General features: G+C 42.6%; 1 protein-coding gene across 1 annotated transcript; it reads left to right on the top strand.

The window, feature by feature from the left end:
• On the top strand, positions 1-19,568 carry ntan1 (N-terminal asparagine amidase). Its single transcript, XM_033040296.1, has 10 exons — positions 1-202; positions 6,569-6,671; positions 9,057-9,122; positions 10,567-10,675; positions 12,730-12,803; positions 17,852-17,905; positions 18,271-18,324; positions 18,755-18,852; positions 18,952-19,065; positions 19,158-19,568. The coding sequence occupies exons 1-10, from the start codon at positions 122-124 to the stop codon at positions 19,326-19,328; spliced, it is 924 nt and encodes a 307-aa protein (XP_032896187.1). The 5' UTR covers positions 1-121; the 3' UTR covers positions 19,329-19,568.
• Positions 19,569-19,608: the final 40 nt, after the last annotated feature.

Below are 19,608 nucleotides of genomic sequence, written 5' to 3'. Positions count from 1 at the left end.
AGCCCCCAGAGAGCGGCGCGGCTCGGCTCGGCTCGGCTCGGCGGCTGCAACACAGCGGCGCTGCCGACCCACCCACCCACTGCCGGCGCTGCCTGGAGCAACGACTGCGGAACTGTGCGGGATGCCGCTGCTCGTTTACAACCGCCCCGTAAGCCTACCTTCGTCCACCGGAGAGTTCATTGAGCGTTATTCCAGGTTAAAGGTGAGCTGTAAATGTGCTCCTGCTGGGTTGTTCAGGCTGTTCAGCTGACAATGGGTGCAGCGTCTGAATGGAGCAGCGCTCAGTGAGTAGCTCCGGCTGGCGCGTTGTCTGGATGTGTTCCCGCACGGTGTGTTAACAACCACCATCTAACCTCCAGTGCCGGAGAACGAAACATGTTCTCGCTTTGCGTTCTTGTTTTGCGTTCTTGTTTATATGCAAATTGGTTGCTTGTTGCAAAAAGAAGTACCTTGCATTGCGCGCAAAATGCCATGGACATCCTGCGGCAATATAAGATATCAATGATATGACATAGAAAGAGAAAGTTTGGCCCTCTGAGCAATTCCAACAATCCTATTCCCATCACGGGTCATACTATCGACGGAGGTCCACTACAACCCCACTGACTGACACAGTTATCTTGAATACACCTTCTCCCATCCTGCCATTTGCAAGGATGCCATTCCTGACTCTTAATTCCTCCGTCATTATTGCATCTGCTGCCAAGTTGAGTCTTGACAGTGTAGAGACTTCCTCTTCTGTAAACGTGGTTTCTCCATGGTTGCTAATAATTTTAACTCCCTTTCCCACATCACGGACCTTTCTGCCCTTGACCTCCTCCATTGCCACAGTTAAGGCACACACAAACTGTAGGAACAGTACCTCGTGCTGGACCTGGTAGCTTCAAATCAAACGGTATGAACTTTGAATTTTCCAGTTTGAAGATATTTCCGCTACCCTACCCCCTCTCTATTCCAGACCCCCCTTCAGATGTGCTGCCATTTCTTCGCTCTTCACCATGCACATTTCCCCTTTGTACATCTGTACATGCATCTCCCATTCCTGAGTGCCACATTTCCATTTTATCCCCCATCTATCCACTCCCCCACCTCTGTTCCCTTTCACCTATTTCCCTCCCTCCATCTTTCCATTTCACTACTCTCTCTTGTCTACATTTCACCTTCAGCCTTAAATGTATGTTTTTTTTAATACGGGAGAAAGGACAGAGATCAAGAGATCAAACCTGATTCTGGGAAGTGCAATTCAACATGGTGACCATCTACTTAATGTGATTTTTTTCCCATCAGTAGGTTCTTTGTATATTATGTTGTTAAAAATCAATTTTTGTGCAATTTTGCAATGGGAATAACAGCTTATACTTCAAAAATATGTTCATCTTCAGCAGTGGCAATCTCCGTCATGGGGGAGGTGGAGGCAAGGTGAAATGTCTGCCTCTCTGCTCAGTACAGTGTCACGTGGATGATATTGGCTTCCTCCTGAGGTCATCACGTTGGGCATCGGACAACATGGAAAATTGTCTAGCTGTACCTCATTCACAGATTAGTGTACCAAATCCAATCCATCTGGATAGGACAAGTTTGGAGGAGTATGGACCAAATGCAGGCAGGTGGGACTAGTGTTGCTGGGACATGTTGAGCGGTGTGGGTAAGTTGGGCCGAAGGGCCTGTTTCCACACTGTACCACTCACTCTATGACTCTAACTCTAATTACTGCTCAATTAGTCTACTCTCAATCTTCACAAAACTGGAAGATGTTAGTGGTTATAGTGGCCAGTGGCAGTGACATAGTCGAGTCATATCTTGGGGAACTTGGTTGCTGTACACCGTGGATGGCTCGATTGTCATCATGTATTGTCTTACCACTGACTGGTCAGCACGCAACAAAAGCTTTGCACTGCACATCTGAACATGCACAGAATTCTCTACCTCAGAGGCGGTGGAGGCCGGTTCTCTGGATACTTTCAAGAGAGAGCTAGATAGGGCTCTTAAAGATAGCAGAGTCAGAGGATATGGGGAGAAGGCAGGAACGGGATACTGATTGGGGATGATCAGCCATGATCACATTGAATGGCAGTGCTGGCTCGAAGGGCTGAATGGCCTACTCCTGCATCTATTGTCTATTGTCAATACAAATAAAATCAATGAACATAAAGGGGAAAGGGACTCCAATAATTTAGGTTAGGAAGGATTTGTGCAGAGAGTCAGTTAATGTTTCAGGTCATTGATTTTTCATTAGAACTGGAGAATGTTACAAGGGCCTGGACAAGCACATCCTAGGATCTTGTCAGAAGTTGTGGAGGAAATTGCAGATGCCCTTGCAGAGATATTTGCATTATCTGTATTTGTTGGATTAGGAACGGTGCGGTACAAGACTGGGACTCTGCTTATCAGACACTGTAAAAGTTGATGTGGTCCTGAAGCTAACGCAGATCTTAAGGTGCAGTTTCTTCAACTTACCTGTCAGTTCATTGGAAGAGACCAAAGACAGTGAAACCAGAATGGGTGAGATAGGGGCTTAAATTAACCGCAAGCTTAGTCCTGCTTGCTGATTTGATGGAGATGTTTTGCAGAGTGATCACCCAAATCTGGGTTTGGTTTTCCCATTGTAGAGAAAACCAGGTTGGATGCACAGTACAATAAACAAGAGATGTGCGGGTAAACTGCTGCTTCACCTCGAGTGGGTATTTTGAATCTTGGATGAAGTGGAAGGAGGAACAGAAAGGATAGATGTTGCATCTAGGTTTTCTTTTGGAGGCGGGGGGGCGTTTTGATGATTGGCCTCAAGAGTTACGAAAGCCAAACATGGTCACCACTGTATGTAATATTATTGAATTTAAAAAAATTCACGTATGTACATGTGTTTGTTAATATGAACAGCAAAACTAGATTCCCCTCTCCACTTTTAGTAATTGGCTCTTGTCAGCCTTTTGTGCTTTTGATGCCATTGATTGCAATACAGTGTTACAATGTTGAGTTAACGTTTTGTGTATTTTCTGACTAATGAACAGATGCAGAGGTACAGCGTGGAAACAGGCCCTTCAACACACCAAGCCCACTCTGACCATCGATCAGATGTACACTAGTTCTATGTTATTCCACTTTCGTGTCCTAAGCACTAGTGCCAATTTACAGAAGCTAATTAACCTACAAACCTGCATGATTTAGGGTGTGGGAGGAAACCGGGGCACCTGGAGGAATCTCACGCAGTCACAGGGAGATCGTACAAACTCTGCACAGACGGCCTCTGTAGTCAGGATTGAACTGGGTCGCTGGTGCTGAGGCAGCAGCTCTACCACTGTGCCACAAAATTGACTATGGGCATGTATAAAAGTGTTCATTACCCAAAGACGGTCTGAACTTGGTTGTGACATACTTTGTTTATAAATCAGAATTTGGTTATTGCTGTATAAACATTCCAGAGCGGTGAAAAGGTTTTCAGACCTGTCTCTGATCCTATGTGTGTGTGTGTGTGCTATTAACAAATAGCTTACTGTTTTCTGTATAATTTTGTCAGTTATCTACAACATCTGACTATTTCAGTGGGTAGCACTAGATTGTAATCACAAGTGAAAATGCTGACTGTTCCTTACTCTGTATTTGCAATTCTGGTAACCATCAGCAACTTGGGACAGAGTTCCTATTAAATCCAAGGTCTGGCCAGTTGCACATTGAACCTGGTGTGCTTATCTTAAACCACCAGGAGCATTATACAAATGTGGAGTAAGAAGAAAATGGAGGAGGACTGGCCAAGTTCTGTGCCTTCCACCACAGTGATGAATGCTGTGGTGGATGTTTGTGTAAAATTTTTATTGTGGTTGGGTGTTCTTTATTACTGTACCGCTGCTGGCAACCCAAATTCCACCGACCTTGGTTGTGTGGCAATTAAATTATATCTATCTATCTATACACCGAAGATAGACACAAAATACTGGAGTAACTCATCGGGGCGGAAGCATCTCTGGAGAGAAGGAATACGTGACGTTTCGGGTCGAGACCCTTCTTCATACCCACTTCTTCTACAAGTTTAACTTGTCTCAACTGCAGATTTCTAATATCAGGTGTACGGGGTTTAATCATCATTACCAAACAACAAACATCCTTGTTATGAGGTCCTTCTCATAAGTGTAAAATGTGACAGATTATAAACTCTGCTCTGTATTGCATTCAATCTAAATGCGGTGCAAACGTTAAAGGGTCAAAGTTTTCTTACAACTCAAGATGGAAACTTTGGTGAACTTAACACTTCGAGCATTGATTTGGACAAATCATTAATCAGAAAGGACCACAAATCAATGGCTAGTTAAATATTTAGTTAAATCACTGCGAATTAGAAAAGAATGTGCACACCATAGAACTTCCATATCTCCATTATTATCCAGTCGTTAGGGCCTGACTAGGGGTGAACTTCATAGAATTAGAGTTGAGTTGCAAAGCAGGCAGGCAAAATTCCAGGAAAACAGTTACTTTTATTAATTGTATTAAAATCTGTACGCATGATTTAGTGGAGAGGGGTGCGAATCAGCTTGAATTACGTAAACACATATTATGCCTTATTTTAGAACACTTAAATCATACCATTACATCAGAGCTTTAGCATGTGTTACCTTAGTAACTTTTGCGGTTTAATTTCAATACACCATCCTTGGTGCATGGCCATTTACTGCTCCTTGTTTGATTTGTGGACTTTGCTGCGGGGGTCAGATGAGTCCAGGGTTCAGGGTGGGCTGAGAGGGAGATGAGAGATTCTGGGAATAGCCGAGCTAGAAGCCAGAGACCCCCAAAATGGCGGTGGGATAAATAATTCAACAGTCTGTGTTTGAGGTCTGATCTTTCCAAATCTGCAGTCTCCACAATATTGCAATTTAGACAAGACCTTTTGTAATTATTTTTTTGAACAAATGGACATCCAAGCTGAATGTCTAGAAGTGGACACAAAAAGCTGGAGTAATGCAGCGGGACAGGCAGCATCTCTGGAGAGAAGGAATGGGTGACGTTTCGGGTCGAGACCCTTCTTCAGACTGGTTAGGGATAATAATAATAATAATAATAAATTTTATTTTCGGGCGCCTTTCAAATCTCAAGGACACCTTACAAAGATTAACAGAAGAGAAAAAAACATATAGTCGGAGAAAAATAAATAATAAAGACATCATCAATATACAAATTAAAGATAGAAATCGCTCCAAAGACGCAAAATCAAAAAACACAATGTGAAGATAAGAGATAAGGGAAACGAGAGATATAGACGGTGATGTGGAGAGATAAAGAACAATGAATGAAAGATATGCAAAAAGTTAACGGTGAATATGCAGGGGTTTGGGTACTTTAGGAAATGGTAGGTGTCTGTGAATGACGGCTTCACTGATAGTGACAACACATTGCATGTTGCTGGAGACCCATGTGACCTAGCTGCCGTCACTAAAGGGCCTGTCCCACTTGGGCGTCATTTGCGCGTCACGCAGATGGTTCGCGAAGATTTTGTACATCCAAAAATCCTGGGGCACCACGCGTGACCGCACATCACTGCCTACGTCACCACACACCATGCGCGCGTAATGCATACCATGCATGCATAATACGTACCATGCGCGCATCACGTGCGTGGCACAGCGCATGCGTCGTGACGCGTAAATGATGACGCCCAAGTGGGACAGGCCCTTAAGTCTGAAGAAGCCCCAAGAAGCTTGTGCCCATGTGACCCACCTATTGCCACTAAGTCTGGGTTTCCTAAAGAGGTTTTTGTTATGTTTCAATACATTGATGCTTGTTCCGTGTCTGTTTCTGTGTCTTCCCGCCGATATCTGTGAGTGGTCACCTCACTGAATATGTTTTACTTTGTTTCTGTGTACTGAATAAGTGCCGTGATTGGTTTGCAGGAGTTGCCTCTCCCTGTACTTTTGCGCCGTTAGTTTTCCCGTCCCGTGTAGGGGTATATAAGGGTGATCGTTTCGTTAGGGCGTGTCGGTCGTTTTTCCTTCTGTTCTGTTTATGCGAGGCTGCGGACGGCTCGAGTGAGTGGATCCGAGGCTGGCCCCGCGGTGTTGTATACAAATAAAGAAGGGTTTGGACTCCAGTGTTCGACTCAGTGGTTTACTGAACCAGACGAGGGAGAGAGTATTAGATCCGGAATCAACAATACCACTGGGCTGTAAGCTGCCCAAGCGAAATATAAGGTGCTGTTCCTCCAATTTGCATTCAACCTCCTAAGCAACTTTCCCCTTCTAAGCAACTGCATTTCGTTGTACCTATACCCGTATTTGTGCAATGACAATAAAGTTGAATTGAATTGAATTTAGTCTCACTTTGACAATGGAGGAGTCTCAGGACAGAAAGGTCTGTGTAAGAATGGGAAGGAGAATTAAAGTGTCCGGCAACCGGGAGATCAGGTAGGTTCAGGCGGGCTGAACGACGGTGTTCCGCAAAACGCTCGTCCAGTCAGCGTTTGATCTCACCGATGTATAACAGTCCACATCTTAAACAACGGATACTAAAAGTGGAGCTATTTTGTCTAATTTAGGGTAAAAATATTACGAGTTATAGAAAAGTCTAATGCTTCTATTTCATACAGGAAGGTGCAGAACATTTGAAATCGAAGCCCGCCATCAAGGTAGATCCTCCAGGTCTTTTATATATTCAGCAAAGGGAATTTGCAGCAACTGTTCCTCAGGATGGTAAGCATCATTGTATTTCACTTTTTAAAGATACAGGGATTATAATTGTCTACTTGATCATACAGATTCTCTTATTGAGATTTATTTTAAGAATCAGATCTAATTTATTTGAATGTTTTCCCTTCTAAGCATATTCCTATGGAATACTACATCCAAACAGATGCACTAAATTTGATATGAATGGTCAAATTTTGGCAAATGGTCATAGCCATCACTTTTTGTTATTCTCAAACTGTTTCATTTCGTGGCGACAGAAACAGGCTCTTCAATCCAACTATTTACCCTGTTTCTTCGGTCCAACTTGCCCATGCCGACTAAGATGTCCCATCCCATAGCAAAAGGATTTGAGTATAGGAGCAGGGAGGTTCTACTGCAGTTGTACAGGGTCTTGGTGAGACCACACCTGGAGTATTGCGTACAGTTTTGGTCTCCTAATCTGAGGAAAGACATTCTTGCCCTAGAGGGAGTACATAGAAGGTTCACCAGACTGATTCCAGGGATGTCAGGACTTTCATATGAAGAAAGACTGGATAGACTCGGCTTGTACTCGCTAGAATTTAGAAGATTGAGGGGGGATCTTATAGAAATTTACAAAATTCTTAAGGGGTTGGACAGGCTAGATGCAGGAAGATTGTTCCCGATGTTGGGGAAGTCCAGAACAATGGGTCACAGTTTGAGGATAAGGGGGAAATCTTTTAGGACCGAGATGAGAAAAACATTTTTCACACAGAGAGTGGTGAATCTCTGGAATTCTCTGCCACAGAAAGTAGTTGAGGCCAGTTCATTGGCTATATTGAAGAGGGAGTTAAATGTGGCCCTTGTGGCTGAATGGAGAGAAAGCAGGTACAGGATACTGAGTTGGATGATCAGCCATGATCATATTGAATGGTGGTGCAGGCTCAAAGGGCCGAATGGCCTACTCCTGCACCTATCTTCTATGTTTCTATCCACACTAGTCCCACCTGCCTGCCCACATTTGCAGTGGGTTCAGGCAAGATTGTTTCTTCACACAAGCAATTCTTCTTGATCTTCCTTGCTGCAATGCAACATCTCACCTCCAACACATTCCTCACGAGTGAAGGTAATCTACAGAACAGTGGAAAACCATTCAGCCATTTAGCCTTCATTAGCTCCACTTCAGAACCAAAATTATACCAACCAAGGTCATTGAATGTAAGAAGGGACAAAGTGCTGGAGCAACTTAGTGGGTCAGGCAACATCTCTGGAGACGATAGATAGGTGCTATTTTGTGTCGGGACCCTTCCTCAGACTGATTGTAGGGGAGGGGGTGAAAGCTGAGAGAGAGGAAGGCACGAGAAAGCCTGGCTCGTTTTGTCAGGTGGGTAAGAGGGATTTTTGATAGGCAGATGGTTGGACAAAGCCCAGAGATGAAAGCACAGAATTGTGAGACAAAAGGATTGAAGCGTTGGGAATTATGAAGCTAGAGGAGGGAATGTATGTGGAAGTGGAGGGAACGGGTAGAAATGGGTGTGAGCCCAGATGGGGCGCAGAGGAGGGGGTTGAAAAAAGGGGGACAGGAAGGATGGGGGTTTGTGGTTACTAAAGCGCGATAAAGGAGTCAGACATTGTGAACTCAAGGACAAGCTTTACAAAAAATAAATCAAAAACAAGAGCAGTGTTGCTGAGCCCAGAGTAACTGCGTGTCACTGTGGCAGGGCCACCCTCTCCTTCCTTTCTAACCCACGCCCCTCAGTCACGTACCTCTTATCACATGATGAACAAGGGTTTGATTAACCGGTGGCCCGACCACCAGATGGCGCCACATTACTTAAAATTGGAGAATTAAATGTTCATTCAGTTGGGTTAATCCCACCGGTATGAACATCGAGTTCTTTAATTTTCAGAAAACCCAACACAAACTCTCCAATTTTAGGGCAGCCTCCTCAACCAAGTAAACTTTCTCTTAACTGCCTCCAATGTAAACGCATCCCTTCTCAAATAATGAAACAAATTTGTGCGCATTGTTTTAGTCATTCCTGTCCAGTTGTAGCAATGCTTGCCCTCGTCGATTGCTTCATCCCCTTTGCTATAAAGACTAAAATTGCACTTTTCATCCGAAGCACTTGGAATTCTTATATGCCATTTTTTAAACTTTTTTTCTGATTAGTTTGTATCTCTGCAGTCATGATCTTAACTGTATTCTTTAAAAGTAATTTTGTGACCCAAAAATAGCTGAGTTTTGATGGGAATTTGTTGTGAGGGGCAAACTTTTCTTCTATTGAATTTAAATGTTGAGTTCTGACCAACGGTCCCAAATTGTAAAAGAAAAGGAATAAACTCAGCTGCATAAGAATGCACAGTTCCATGTATTTTTTAGCATGAATGGAAGAGATTGATGTGTTCACTGTGTATCTCTGACCACAGGCTCTGTATCTACACTTGGAACAGAGGATGCAACGACTTGCCAAGTGGTAGTTCTACGTCACACAGGTAATGAAAGATGTTTACAGTTCAATTATTCAGCCTGTTTGTACGATAATTAAATTAAGTGTTCAAGGTAATATAATACCATGGATAAAGCATTGAAAGTTAAGACAACGTGCTTGTGATAAAATGGTTATTTTCATAAAGGCAAGCTGTGACGTACTGAAGTGCCACAGGGATCAGATTAAGGGCCTGTCCCACTTTCATGACCTAATTCTCGACCTCTGCCGAGTTTGCCCTTGACTCACACTCGCAGCGTGGTCGTCACGAGGTCGTAGCAGGCCGTGATGCTAGTCGTAGGTACTCATGACATCAAGTAGGTCGGGGCGTTTTTCTAGCATGATGAAAAATGTCCACGAGTAAAAAAGGTTGTGAATTAAGTCGTGAAAGTGGGACAGGCCCTTTACTGAGAGGAACTGAGAGCATGGGAGCTATGTTTGCAGACGATGCAAGGACAAGGCCATTGAGCTCTTTCAGTCCACTATTCATTATAACCGTGGCTGATTAACCAAATTCTTCCCTTTACCATCTATTTCCCCACATTCCTTGATTCCTTTCGCCCCAAGAACAATAAAACAGAGTATGCAAAGGGGTAGGTTGAGGGAGTGTGCAGAGACTTGTACGATGGAGCATAGATGGTAGAGATCTAATGTTATCCATTTCCCTAGGAAGTTTAAGAAGGCAGAACATTGTTCAAATGGTGAAGTATAGAAGCTTAGCTTGTGGGTACAGAATTGTAATTAGGAAGACGTGGAAGTTGGACTCACTGTAGAAGTGGAAGATGACAATAGTTTTGCTGAGGGTGATGGTAAGACCTAGAGTACTGTGTACATTGAGGGTTTATTTATGAAAACATGCAGGGAGTTTGGCAAATGTTCAGTGGGATGAAGGAGGTTGTCTTGTGGGGGAAAGTTGAGCAGGTTAGGCCTTGGCTCATTGGGGTTTAGGAGAATGATAGATGATCTTAGTGAGGCATTACATTTTGAGGAGGATTGACAATAGATGCTGGAAGGATGTTTTCTCTCATGAGGGAATCTGGTACTGGTATCAGAATAAGACATTGACCCATTGAAGACATTAATATAATTCAGGGTGCATGGAGGCGCAGCAGTAGAGTTGCAGCCTGACACACCCGGGTTTTAATCCTGTCTTCTGTACGGGGTTTGTACGTTCACCCCGTGACCTGCGTGGGTTTTCTCCGGGATCTCCGGTTTCCTCCCACACTCCAAAGATGTACAGGTTTGTAGGTTAATTGGCTTAGTATAATTGTAAATTGTCCTTGGTGTGTGTAGGTTAGTGTGCGGGGATCGCTGGTAGACGTGGATTCGGGCTAAAATATATTCAAAACCAAGATTGTTTCGATTTTTGAATTAAAAGGGTGAATGGTGGAGTAGAGTTGAAGGCCATCGGCCTATTGCTCCTCTTCATTGGTGTTCTTGTGCCCTTTCAGGTAGTGGAGCAACAGCATTGGGGCACCTTGATGGGTCAGATACAGCAATGACTGTGTCCAAAATGTTAAATGCTGTCCGCTCGTTATCAGATGGATCCAGTAATGGAAGGTAAGGTCTTATTACATAAACAGATAATAAGGGCAAATCTTCAATGCATATCCACAGGAACCTATCTGGTAGTTTGATATCCAAACAGTAAATAATTGTGTCGGAAGGAACTGCAGATGCTGGTTTAAACCGAAGGTTGACACAAAATGCTGGAGTAACTCAGTGGGACAGGCAGTATCTCTGGAGAGAAGGAATGGGTGACATTTCGGGTCGAGACCCACCTTCTTCAGGTATGTATCTTCATAAATAATTGTGATTGAGAAGCAAAGTAAATTCTGCAGACGTCAAAAATCTGAAATAAACCAAAATGCTGGATTCATTGAGCAGGAAATGCAGAATCCATTGAGAGAGAAGTATAGTTAAAGTTTCAGGGTGGTGACATTTCATAGCTGATGATTGTGCAATGTACGCATGCATAAAATGCTCAATTTGTATTAGCATCGTCCGCTTCGCACAGGTTTTATCATTTTCAATCATCGCTTTCTGCTCGTGTCATATCACTCAGGAACAATCATCTTGGAAACGGGAACGTTCAATTGGCATGAAGGTGAAATCTGTTTCTCTTGCCGTAAAATGCAGCATGACCTACGGAATATTTTGAGCATTGTTGTTATATTTCAGATTTTCAGCACCTGCGGTATTTTGCTTTTGGATGATTGTTCAGGAGAGGCTTTGGTGCATTTTATCTGGGGAGAGGTAGGAATGCTTTCAACATCCTCAGCTAAAGACAGAGGTCATTCATCACCAAGGCTGGCTGATATGCAAATGTTTTGCCCACACATTTATGTTGCTGCAATCAGCCATTATTCTGATTGTTTCCTAGTGTTCTTTACACCCCCTCTTGTGACTTTAGTCAGGGAATGTGGCATAATTTAAACTGTCAAAACTATTTTTGCGATTCAGGTTGAACAGCCAATTGTGTATATTTTTCCATTAGAGCCATATTTAAATTTTTTTTAACCTAGCATTGTATATCAATCATATTTAACTATTGTTCTTCCAAATGCAGTAATTTTTGTAAAACAAAATCATATGTATACCTGTCAGATTGCATTGGACATTACATTTGCACCATGGAACAAAAGTAGGCATGTAGTGTACACTCAGTGCTGGAGTAACTCAGCGGGTCAGGCAGCATCTCTGGAGAAAGAAAATAGGTAAAGTTTTGGGTCTGAAGAGGGTCTCAATCCGAAAAGTTACCTATTCCTTTTCTCCAGAGATGCTGCCTGACCCGCTGAGTTACTACAGCATTTTATGTCTATCTTCCCCTGGAATAGGTCCTTCTCTAGTTGGACTGTCTACAAACTTGCTCAAGAAGATCTCCTGCATGCACTTTAATAATTCCACCCCCTCTGTGCCTTTTCACACTAAAACTGTCCCAGTTAATATTGACTAATTTAAAATTCCTATAGCTTGACAAATTAGTTTAAACCCTCCTCATTAGTACTATTTATCTTGCCACAATACAGATGCAACCTGTCTTCTCCAAAGCAGTCCCATTGACCCAGAAATCTAAAACTTCCCACCCGACACTAGCCATTCAGCCATGCATTTATTAACTCTTCCTACTCCTGTAATTTTCAACATTCCTTTTTACTTCCAACCTGATAATTTAATTTGTCTCTAATTTGAACCTGTTATTCACTAGTAGAACTACTCTTTAGTTCTCATCATCCTCCTATGTTTCCTCTGCAACTTGTTTTATTTCAAAAGTTTCGATTCTGAAAACGGTCTTTTACCTTGAAACGCTAAACATGTTTCTCTCTCCATCGACGTTCCTGATTTGCTGAGCACTTTCTGCTTCTTTATTTCAGATTTTCAACATCTGCATTGTTTGAAATCTCCTGGTAAAAATTAAGACCAAATGTCACCAGGACTGGCCAATATACAACATGTTTATTCTCAGATTTGTTTCACACCTTCCGCTTGTGATTTTTGTCCAGGATGTGGTGTAGTTGAAAGAGTGTAAACCTCCTTTTAATCACAATTTTCTAAACTAGTTAAGAATTTCACTTGATAAATTCTCAATAGACTGATGTTATTTTGTGTTTTAGATACGAAGTTCACCTGGTAGGAGGATACATTGACGAGCAGTTGCTGTCACACAGGCTCACTCTGGAGCTGCTCGGTAGGTTTTGATCTATTATTTTGTGGTTTTGCATATTTGTATTTCAACAAAATTTGGTGCTGGAATGTGATACAAAATGTGGACGAGCATCCAATACATGATCAAAATTATTGTTAAAAAAATCTGCTATAGTTTAGTATCTTGTGTCTTGACCCCTTTTGTGTCCATGTCCTATCTGTTTCAAATAGACCCATTGTCACAAAAAAATATCCCCAGTCAACAGTGCTGAGTCAACAGCGCTGAGGAGGAGGATTCCCTGAAGTATACACGGGGTGGGTTTTTAAACCAATATGTAGAGGAACCGACTAGAGGACAAGTCATCCTAGATTGGGTATTGTGTAGTGAGGACTAGTTAGCGATCTTCTTGTGCAAGGCCCCTTGGGCAACAGTGACCATAATATGGTGGAATTCTGCTTTAGGATGGAGAGTGACACAGTTAAATCAGAGACTAGGGTCCTGAACTTGAATAAAGGAGACTTTGAAGGTATGAGACGGGAATTGGCCAGTATAGACTGGCAAATTATACTTCAAGGGTTGGCAGTGGAGATGCAATGGGGAAGATTTAAAGACTGCATGGATGAACTCCAGAAACTGTTCATCCCTGTCTGGCGAAAAAATAAAACTAGGAAGGCGGCTCAACCGTGGCTGACGAGGGAAGTCAAGGATAGTGTTAAAGCCAAGGAAGAGGCATATAAATTGGCCAGAGGAAGCAGCAAACCAGAGGACTGGGAGAAATTTAGAACTCAACAGAGGAGGACAAAGAGGTTAATTAAGAGGGGGGGGGGGGGAGAGCATGAAAGAAATCTTGTGGGGAATATAAAAACTGACTATAAGTTTCTTTCGGTATGTAAAATGGAAAAGATTAGTGAAGCCGAATGTAGGTCCCTTACAGTCAGAGACAGGTGAATTTATATTGGAAACAAGGAAATGGCAAAACAATTAAACGAGTACTTTGGTTCTGTCTTCACTAAAGAAGACACAAATAATCTCCCGGAAATACTAGTGGAGCGAGGATCTAGTGGGAGGGAGGAACTGACGGGAATCCACATTAGTCAGAAAATGGTGTTCGGTAAACTGTTGGGACTGAAGGCAGATAAATCCCCAGCACCTGATGGTCTGCATCCCAGATTACTCAAGGAGGTGGCCTGAGAAATCGTGGATGCATTGGTGATCATTTTTCAATGTTCTCTCGACTCTGGAACAGTTCCTGTAGACTGGAGGGAAGACAATGTAACTCCACTTTTTAAGAAAGCAAGGTGAGAAAAAAAATGGGAATTATAGACCAGTTAGCCTTACATCAGTAGTGGGGAAGATGCTGGAGTCGATTATTAAAGATGTCATAGCAGCAAATTTGGAAAGCAGTGACAGGATCGGTCAAAGTCAGCTTGGATTTATGAAGGGGAAATCATGCTTGACTAATCTTTTGGTATTTTTTGAAGATGTAACAAGCAGAATGGATAAGGGAGAGCCAGTGGCTGTGGTGTGTCTGGATTTTCAAAAAGCCTTTGATAAGGTTGCACACAAGAGATTTGTGGGGAAAATTAGAGCACATGGTATTGGGGGTAGGGTATTGATATGGATAGAGAACTGGTTGACAGTGACTAATGGGGTGCCGCAAGACTTGGTGCTGGGACCCCAGTTGTTTACAATATATATAAACGATTTAGACAATTAAATGTAACATTTCTAAGTTTGCAGATGACACAACGCTGGGTGGCAGTGTGAGCTGCGAGGAGGATGCTACGAGGCTGCAGGGTGCCTTGGATAGGTTGGGTGGGAGGGCAGAAGCATGGCAGATGCAGTATAATGTGGATAAATGTGAGGTTATCCACTTTGGTGGCCAATACAGGATGGCAGATTATTATCTGAATGGTGTCAGATTAGGAGAAGAGAAGGTGCAACGAGACCAGGGTGTGCGTTTACATCAGTACTGAAAGTAAGCATGCAGGTACAGCACGCAATGAAGAAAGCTAATGGCATGTTGGCCTTCATTGCGACAGGATTTGAGTTTAGGAGCAAGGAGGTCCGACTGCAGATCCACAGTGCCCTGGTGAGACCGCACCTGGAGTATTGTGTGCAATTTTGGTCTCCTAATTTGAGGAGGGACATTATTGCTATTGAGGGAATGCAGTGTAGGTTCACCAGGTTTATTCCCGGGATGGCGGGACTGACATATGACGAAAGAATGTGTCGACTGGGTTTGTATTCGCTGGAATTTAGAAAGATGAGAGGGGATCTTATAGAAACATATCAAATTCTTAGAGGATTGGACAGGGTAGATGCAGGAAAAAATGTTCCCGATGTTGGGGGAATCAGAACCCGGGGTCACAGTTTAAGAATAAGAGGTAGGCCATTTAGGACTGAGATGAGGAATAACTTTTTCACCCAGAGAGTTGTGAATCTGTGGAATTCTCTGCCACAGAAGGCAGCGGAGCCCAATTCACTGGATGTGTTCAAGAAAGTTAGATTTAGCTCTTAGGGCTAAGGGATTCAAGGGATATGGGGAAAAAAGCCAGAATGGAATACTGATTTTGGATGATCAGCCATGATCATATTGAAAGGCTGAATGGTACACCTGCACCTATTTTCTATGTTTTTATGAGTCTTTCCTTGTGATTGATTTTAAAGTGCTCTAATTTCTGTAACTTTATTCCTAGTCCTTTGAGATGCAAATCCATTCCTGCAGTTCTACCCTTTTGCACAGTCAAACCTCTGGAATTCCCTCTTCCCGTAAAAGATTTCTTATAAACATTAGATTGAGCTTTTACTCACCTGCTTCAATCTTTTCAAATACGGCTTTGGTGCAGATTTTGCTGGATGATGCTCTTGTGAATCAGCATTGGGCATTTTCCTAGCTTCCCAGTGTCAGGTATATCTGATCTAGTCTGGAAGATTTCAGGGCGGCACAGTGGTGTAGCGGTAGAACTGCTGCCTTACAGCGACAAGCCCCGGGTGGTTCCTGACTACGGGCACTGTCTGTACAGCGTTTGTACGTTCTCCCCGTGACCACGTGGGTTTTCTCCAAGATCTTCGATTTCCTCCCACAATCCAAAGATATACAGGTTTGTAGGTTAATTGGCTTGGTATAGATGTAAAATTGTCCCTAGTGTGTGTAGGTTAGTGTTAATGCCACGGTACGCCTCGAACAAGGATAGTTCAACGTACCCTACAAATAGGCAGGCATAGCTGGGGTCCATGCGCGTGCCCATAGCTACGTCTTGGATTTGGAGGAAATGGGAGGAATCGAAGGAAAAGTTTTTGAGGTTAAGGACCAGCTCCGCTATGCGGTGGAAAGTATCAGTAGACGGGGATTGGTTGGTTCTGCGGTCTGAGGAAGAAATGGAGGGCTTTAAGGCCTGGTGGGGGATGGAGGTGTAGAGTGACTGGACATCCATGGTGAAGATGAGGGAGTGAGGACCTGGAAAACGGAAGTCATGAAGGAGACGAAGAGCGTATGAGGTGTCTTGGATATAGGTGGGGAGGGATTGGACCACGGGGGATAGGATGGAGTCGAGGTATGTGGAAATAAGTTCGGTGGGACATGAACAATGGGTCTGTTCGGACTGTCAGGTTTGTGGATTTTGGGGAGAAGACAAAATCTTCTCCCTAAAATCTTCAGTGTGGGGCTGGGGAATTATGAGGTTGGAGCTTTGGGAGGGCAGGGAGCCGGAAGCGATGAAGCCAGTGATGGTGCTTGAGATAATGGCCTGGTGCTCGTCTGTGGAGTCATGGTCCAAGGATAAGTAGGAGGAGGTGTCTGAGAGTTGGGGCCTGGCCTCAGACCGGTAGAGTTCAGCGTGCCAGACTACCACGGCACCCCCCCTTGTCAGCAGGGGAGCGGTTGATGTCCCGCCGGCAGTTTAAAATGTAACGGTCTAAAGCAGGTAGATGGCCACGAGGGGGGGTCCAAGAGGAGGGGGTCCGTTGGAAACAGGAGAAGCAGTCATGACTCAGGGGTGAGGACTCCTTCCCATGGAAAAAAGCTTTTTTGTCTACCTTCGATTTTTCCAGCATCTGCGGTTCTTTCTTGAACATACTAGATATTCCACAGTGTTGGGGAAACGTTATAGATATTGGACCTTCAGTGCTGTATGTGTCGAGTTTACGTATTCTGTCTGATCAGATGTTCCGGTTTCTTTCCATATTAAAAAAAGACATGCTAACTTTTGAATGTCAATCATCCCTCAGATAGGTTGGTAATTGGAAAATGTGAAAGAGAATACCTTGCAGAGTATTAGATGTTCCAGGGACTCGAATTTGATTGTGACTTTAGACTTTAGAAGCTGTTTATTGGACTTTGGATGTTCTCAATGATAGCATGTGCTTCTGCTGCGAGTTCCAATTTATTTTCTCCCTAAAACATGCCCGTCAGTAAATTATCCTTTAGTGTAGGGAGGTTGCAAGAGAATCACAGCAGAATTGATTGGCATGAGAGAGAATGCGATGTGTAGGAAAGAACTGCAGATGCTGGTTTAAATCAGAGGTAGACACAAAATTCTGGAGTAACAGCGGGACAGGCAGCATCTCTGGAGAGAAGGAATGGGTGACATTTCGGGTCAAGACCCTTCTTCAGACTCAATAGAGAGAATATGATGATTTGCTCAAGGGGAGAAATGACAACCCAATGGGCAGAATGACATTTTTCTGTTGCATTGTTTAGTTTCTGGTCTGAAAGATTCAGCTATTCACAAGAAAAACTTGTTCCAATATTGGTACACAAATTATTGTTTTTTAATTTATCACTCTGTACTGCATGACGTGTCTAGTATTTTCAAACCACACATCTTCAATGTTTAGAAATTGCTCATTGATATGAACGGTAACTCAAATCTTGTTACCTGTCTAGAATTATCAAAGGCGAGGACCATTTTATATACTAAGCTGATGTTTGTTCTGTCACTAATTTGATACTGCAGTTTGGCACCTGGTTATCTGGACGTTTCAAGATCTGTGAGGAGCACGTTGGAGGTCTGCATACTGTAATAACCCAAAAATCGGTCTTTAAGAAACCTGATTTAACATCATGCTTACCTCTTCTTAATTTGTAGAAGCTTTCAACAGTCAGTCAGAGAACATTCATTTGGAAACCTACTGCGTAACAGGTAAAACTAGTTTATCTTGCTATAAGAATAATGGATTGGAATTCAATGATTGTGAAATATCAACCATTAATGCTGTTTTAAAATGTAAAAATAACATTGACCTATGCAAAATGTCACTGGGCCTCTTGTACGTTAATCATATTGCATTCTTTGTTTGATAGTTGGACCTTGCAATGTACAAATAGTTAGCTGTTTTGTATGCTTATTGTGTGACTATAATTCAGAGTACTTGCACTCATTCTCTCGAAGTCCTGAAAGGTGAGATTAGTTGTTATTTTTAAATTACTTATGTCTGTGCCTCACTTACTAGCTGAAAATGTGTGACCAAGGAGTCAAATTTTTTTTTGTAAAATGTTCCTTTGCAGAACTGAATGACACAAAGAAGCAAAATGTTCACTGGCCTGTGATATATGGAATAGGTAAGTATTTGTTGCATTTTTCACCCTCATTTGCATCACAATTCCATTGAAGTATCCTGAGCTGTGCAGCAACTGCTGATATGAACCTTAACAGCTGGATGCTATGTTTCCTAATGGGGTCCAAAGAACCATTTGGCACTGAGTACATTTCCATCCATCTATGAACCACTTTGTATTATAAGATGACTCCTTGCCCAAACAACAATTCTTTTGATCTCCCACTGTGTTTTTAGCATAAATATTATCAGATGCTGGATCTCTGTATTTCAACATGGTTCCGCTGCTCATAATTAACCAAGTGATTGTTGAGTAATTTCCATTTTGTTTGAGTATTGGGTTAGAAATGCTCTCCAACTACATTCATTGACAGCTCCATAAATCAATGAAGTAACTCAAGAACCAATTACTGCAATGCTTAACTTTCCTGCAGCTGTAAATGTGAAAACTGGAGAGATTTTTCAAGCAACGTTCCCAGACCGAGGTCCAGATGAGGATGTTCGTGCTGCTCGGACTTTTCTGGGAGGTTCTGTAAGTTTGTCGCTTCGAACTAAATGATTTTAGTTACCTGAAGTGGGCTGGCATGGCAAAGTAGAAATGACCCTGCGTTTATCTGTTTTGTCTTTAAAGATGATATCAATTTATGATGCAAAAGCAGAACAGATGCAGATTGAACCGTATGAGTGGATTCCATTTCCAACTGCTGAATTCTGGTTACAGCAGCCTGACCATAGAATATTACAGGTACAGTAAATTGCTCAACATAAGCAGTTCAATGTCCTGATGTAAATATTCAAATCTAACTACCTTCTTCATGTTGTGTTTCTTTTGAACAGTATTTTTCAACATCTCCTGTAGTTGAGCCCCCACACTTTGTAAAGCACTTGAAGAACATTTTCCAATTTCTGACTACCTCTCCAGAAGAGGCACTATTTCCTAAGGGTGAGTCTAGGATCTACAAAAAAACTGCAGCTGGTTTTTGGGAAAGGATCCATTATGCTACTTAAACATTTCTGCTACTCGTCTATAATGGTTTTATTCCTTCTAATTAAGTTGAACCCAAAGGATTGGCAGTTCATACAACAAAATTAATATTTCCATTCAAATGACTTGCTACTAAGTATTCCTGTGAGGCTTTAGTTTTTCAATGTTGTTATGCCAGAGGTTGGAGATGGGTCCATATGGAAATTCGTTAATTTATTGAAACTAGCATCTATAATGAAAAATAAAAATACTTTGTTGAGAACGGCATTCTGATTTATTCTTGAAGATTGCCACTCCCCTGCA

This window comes from Amblyraja radiata, chromosome 22, assembly GCF_010909765.2.
Source record: "Amblyraja radiata isolate CabotCenter1 chromosome 22, sAmbRad1.1.pri, whole genome shotgun sequence".
NCBI lineage: Eukaryota > Metazoa > Chordata > Chondrichthyes > Rajiformes > Rajidae > Amblyraja > Amblyraja radiata.
This window is presented reverse-complemented; position numbering and strand designations above follow the sequence as displayed.

What these genes read in the sequence shown, in the direction of transcription:
- ntan1 (XM_033040296.1), top strand. Translation starts at nt 122, where the DNA reads ATGCCGCTGCTCGTTTACAACCGCCCCGTAAGCCTACCTTCGTCCACC. An exon ending in AGCAACTGTTCCTCAGGATG is followed by an intron (nt 6,672 to 9,056) that starts GTAAGCATCATT and finishes CTCTGACCACAG; the next exon opens with GCTCTGTATCTACACTTGGA. An exon ending in CTGACCATAGAATATTACAG is followed by an intron (nt 19,066 to 19,157) that starts GTACAGTAAATT and finishes TCTTTTGAACAG; the next exon opens with TATTTTTCAACATCTCCTGT.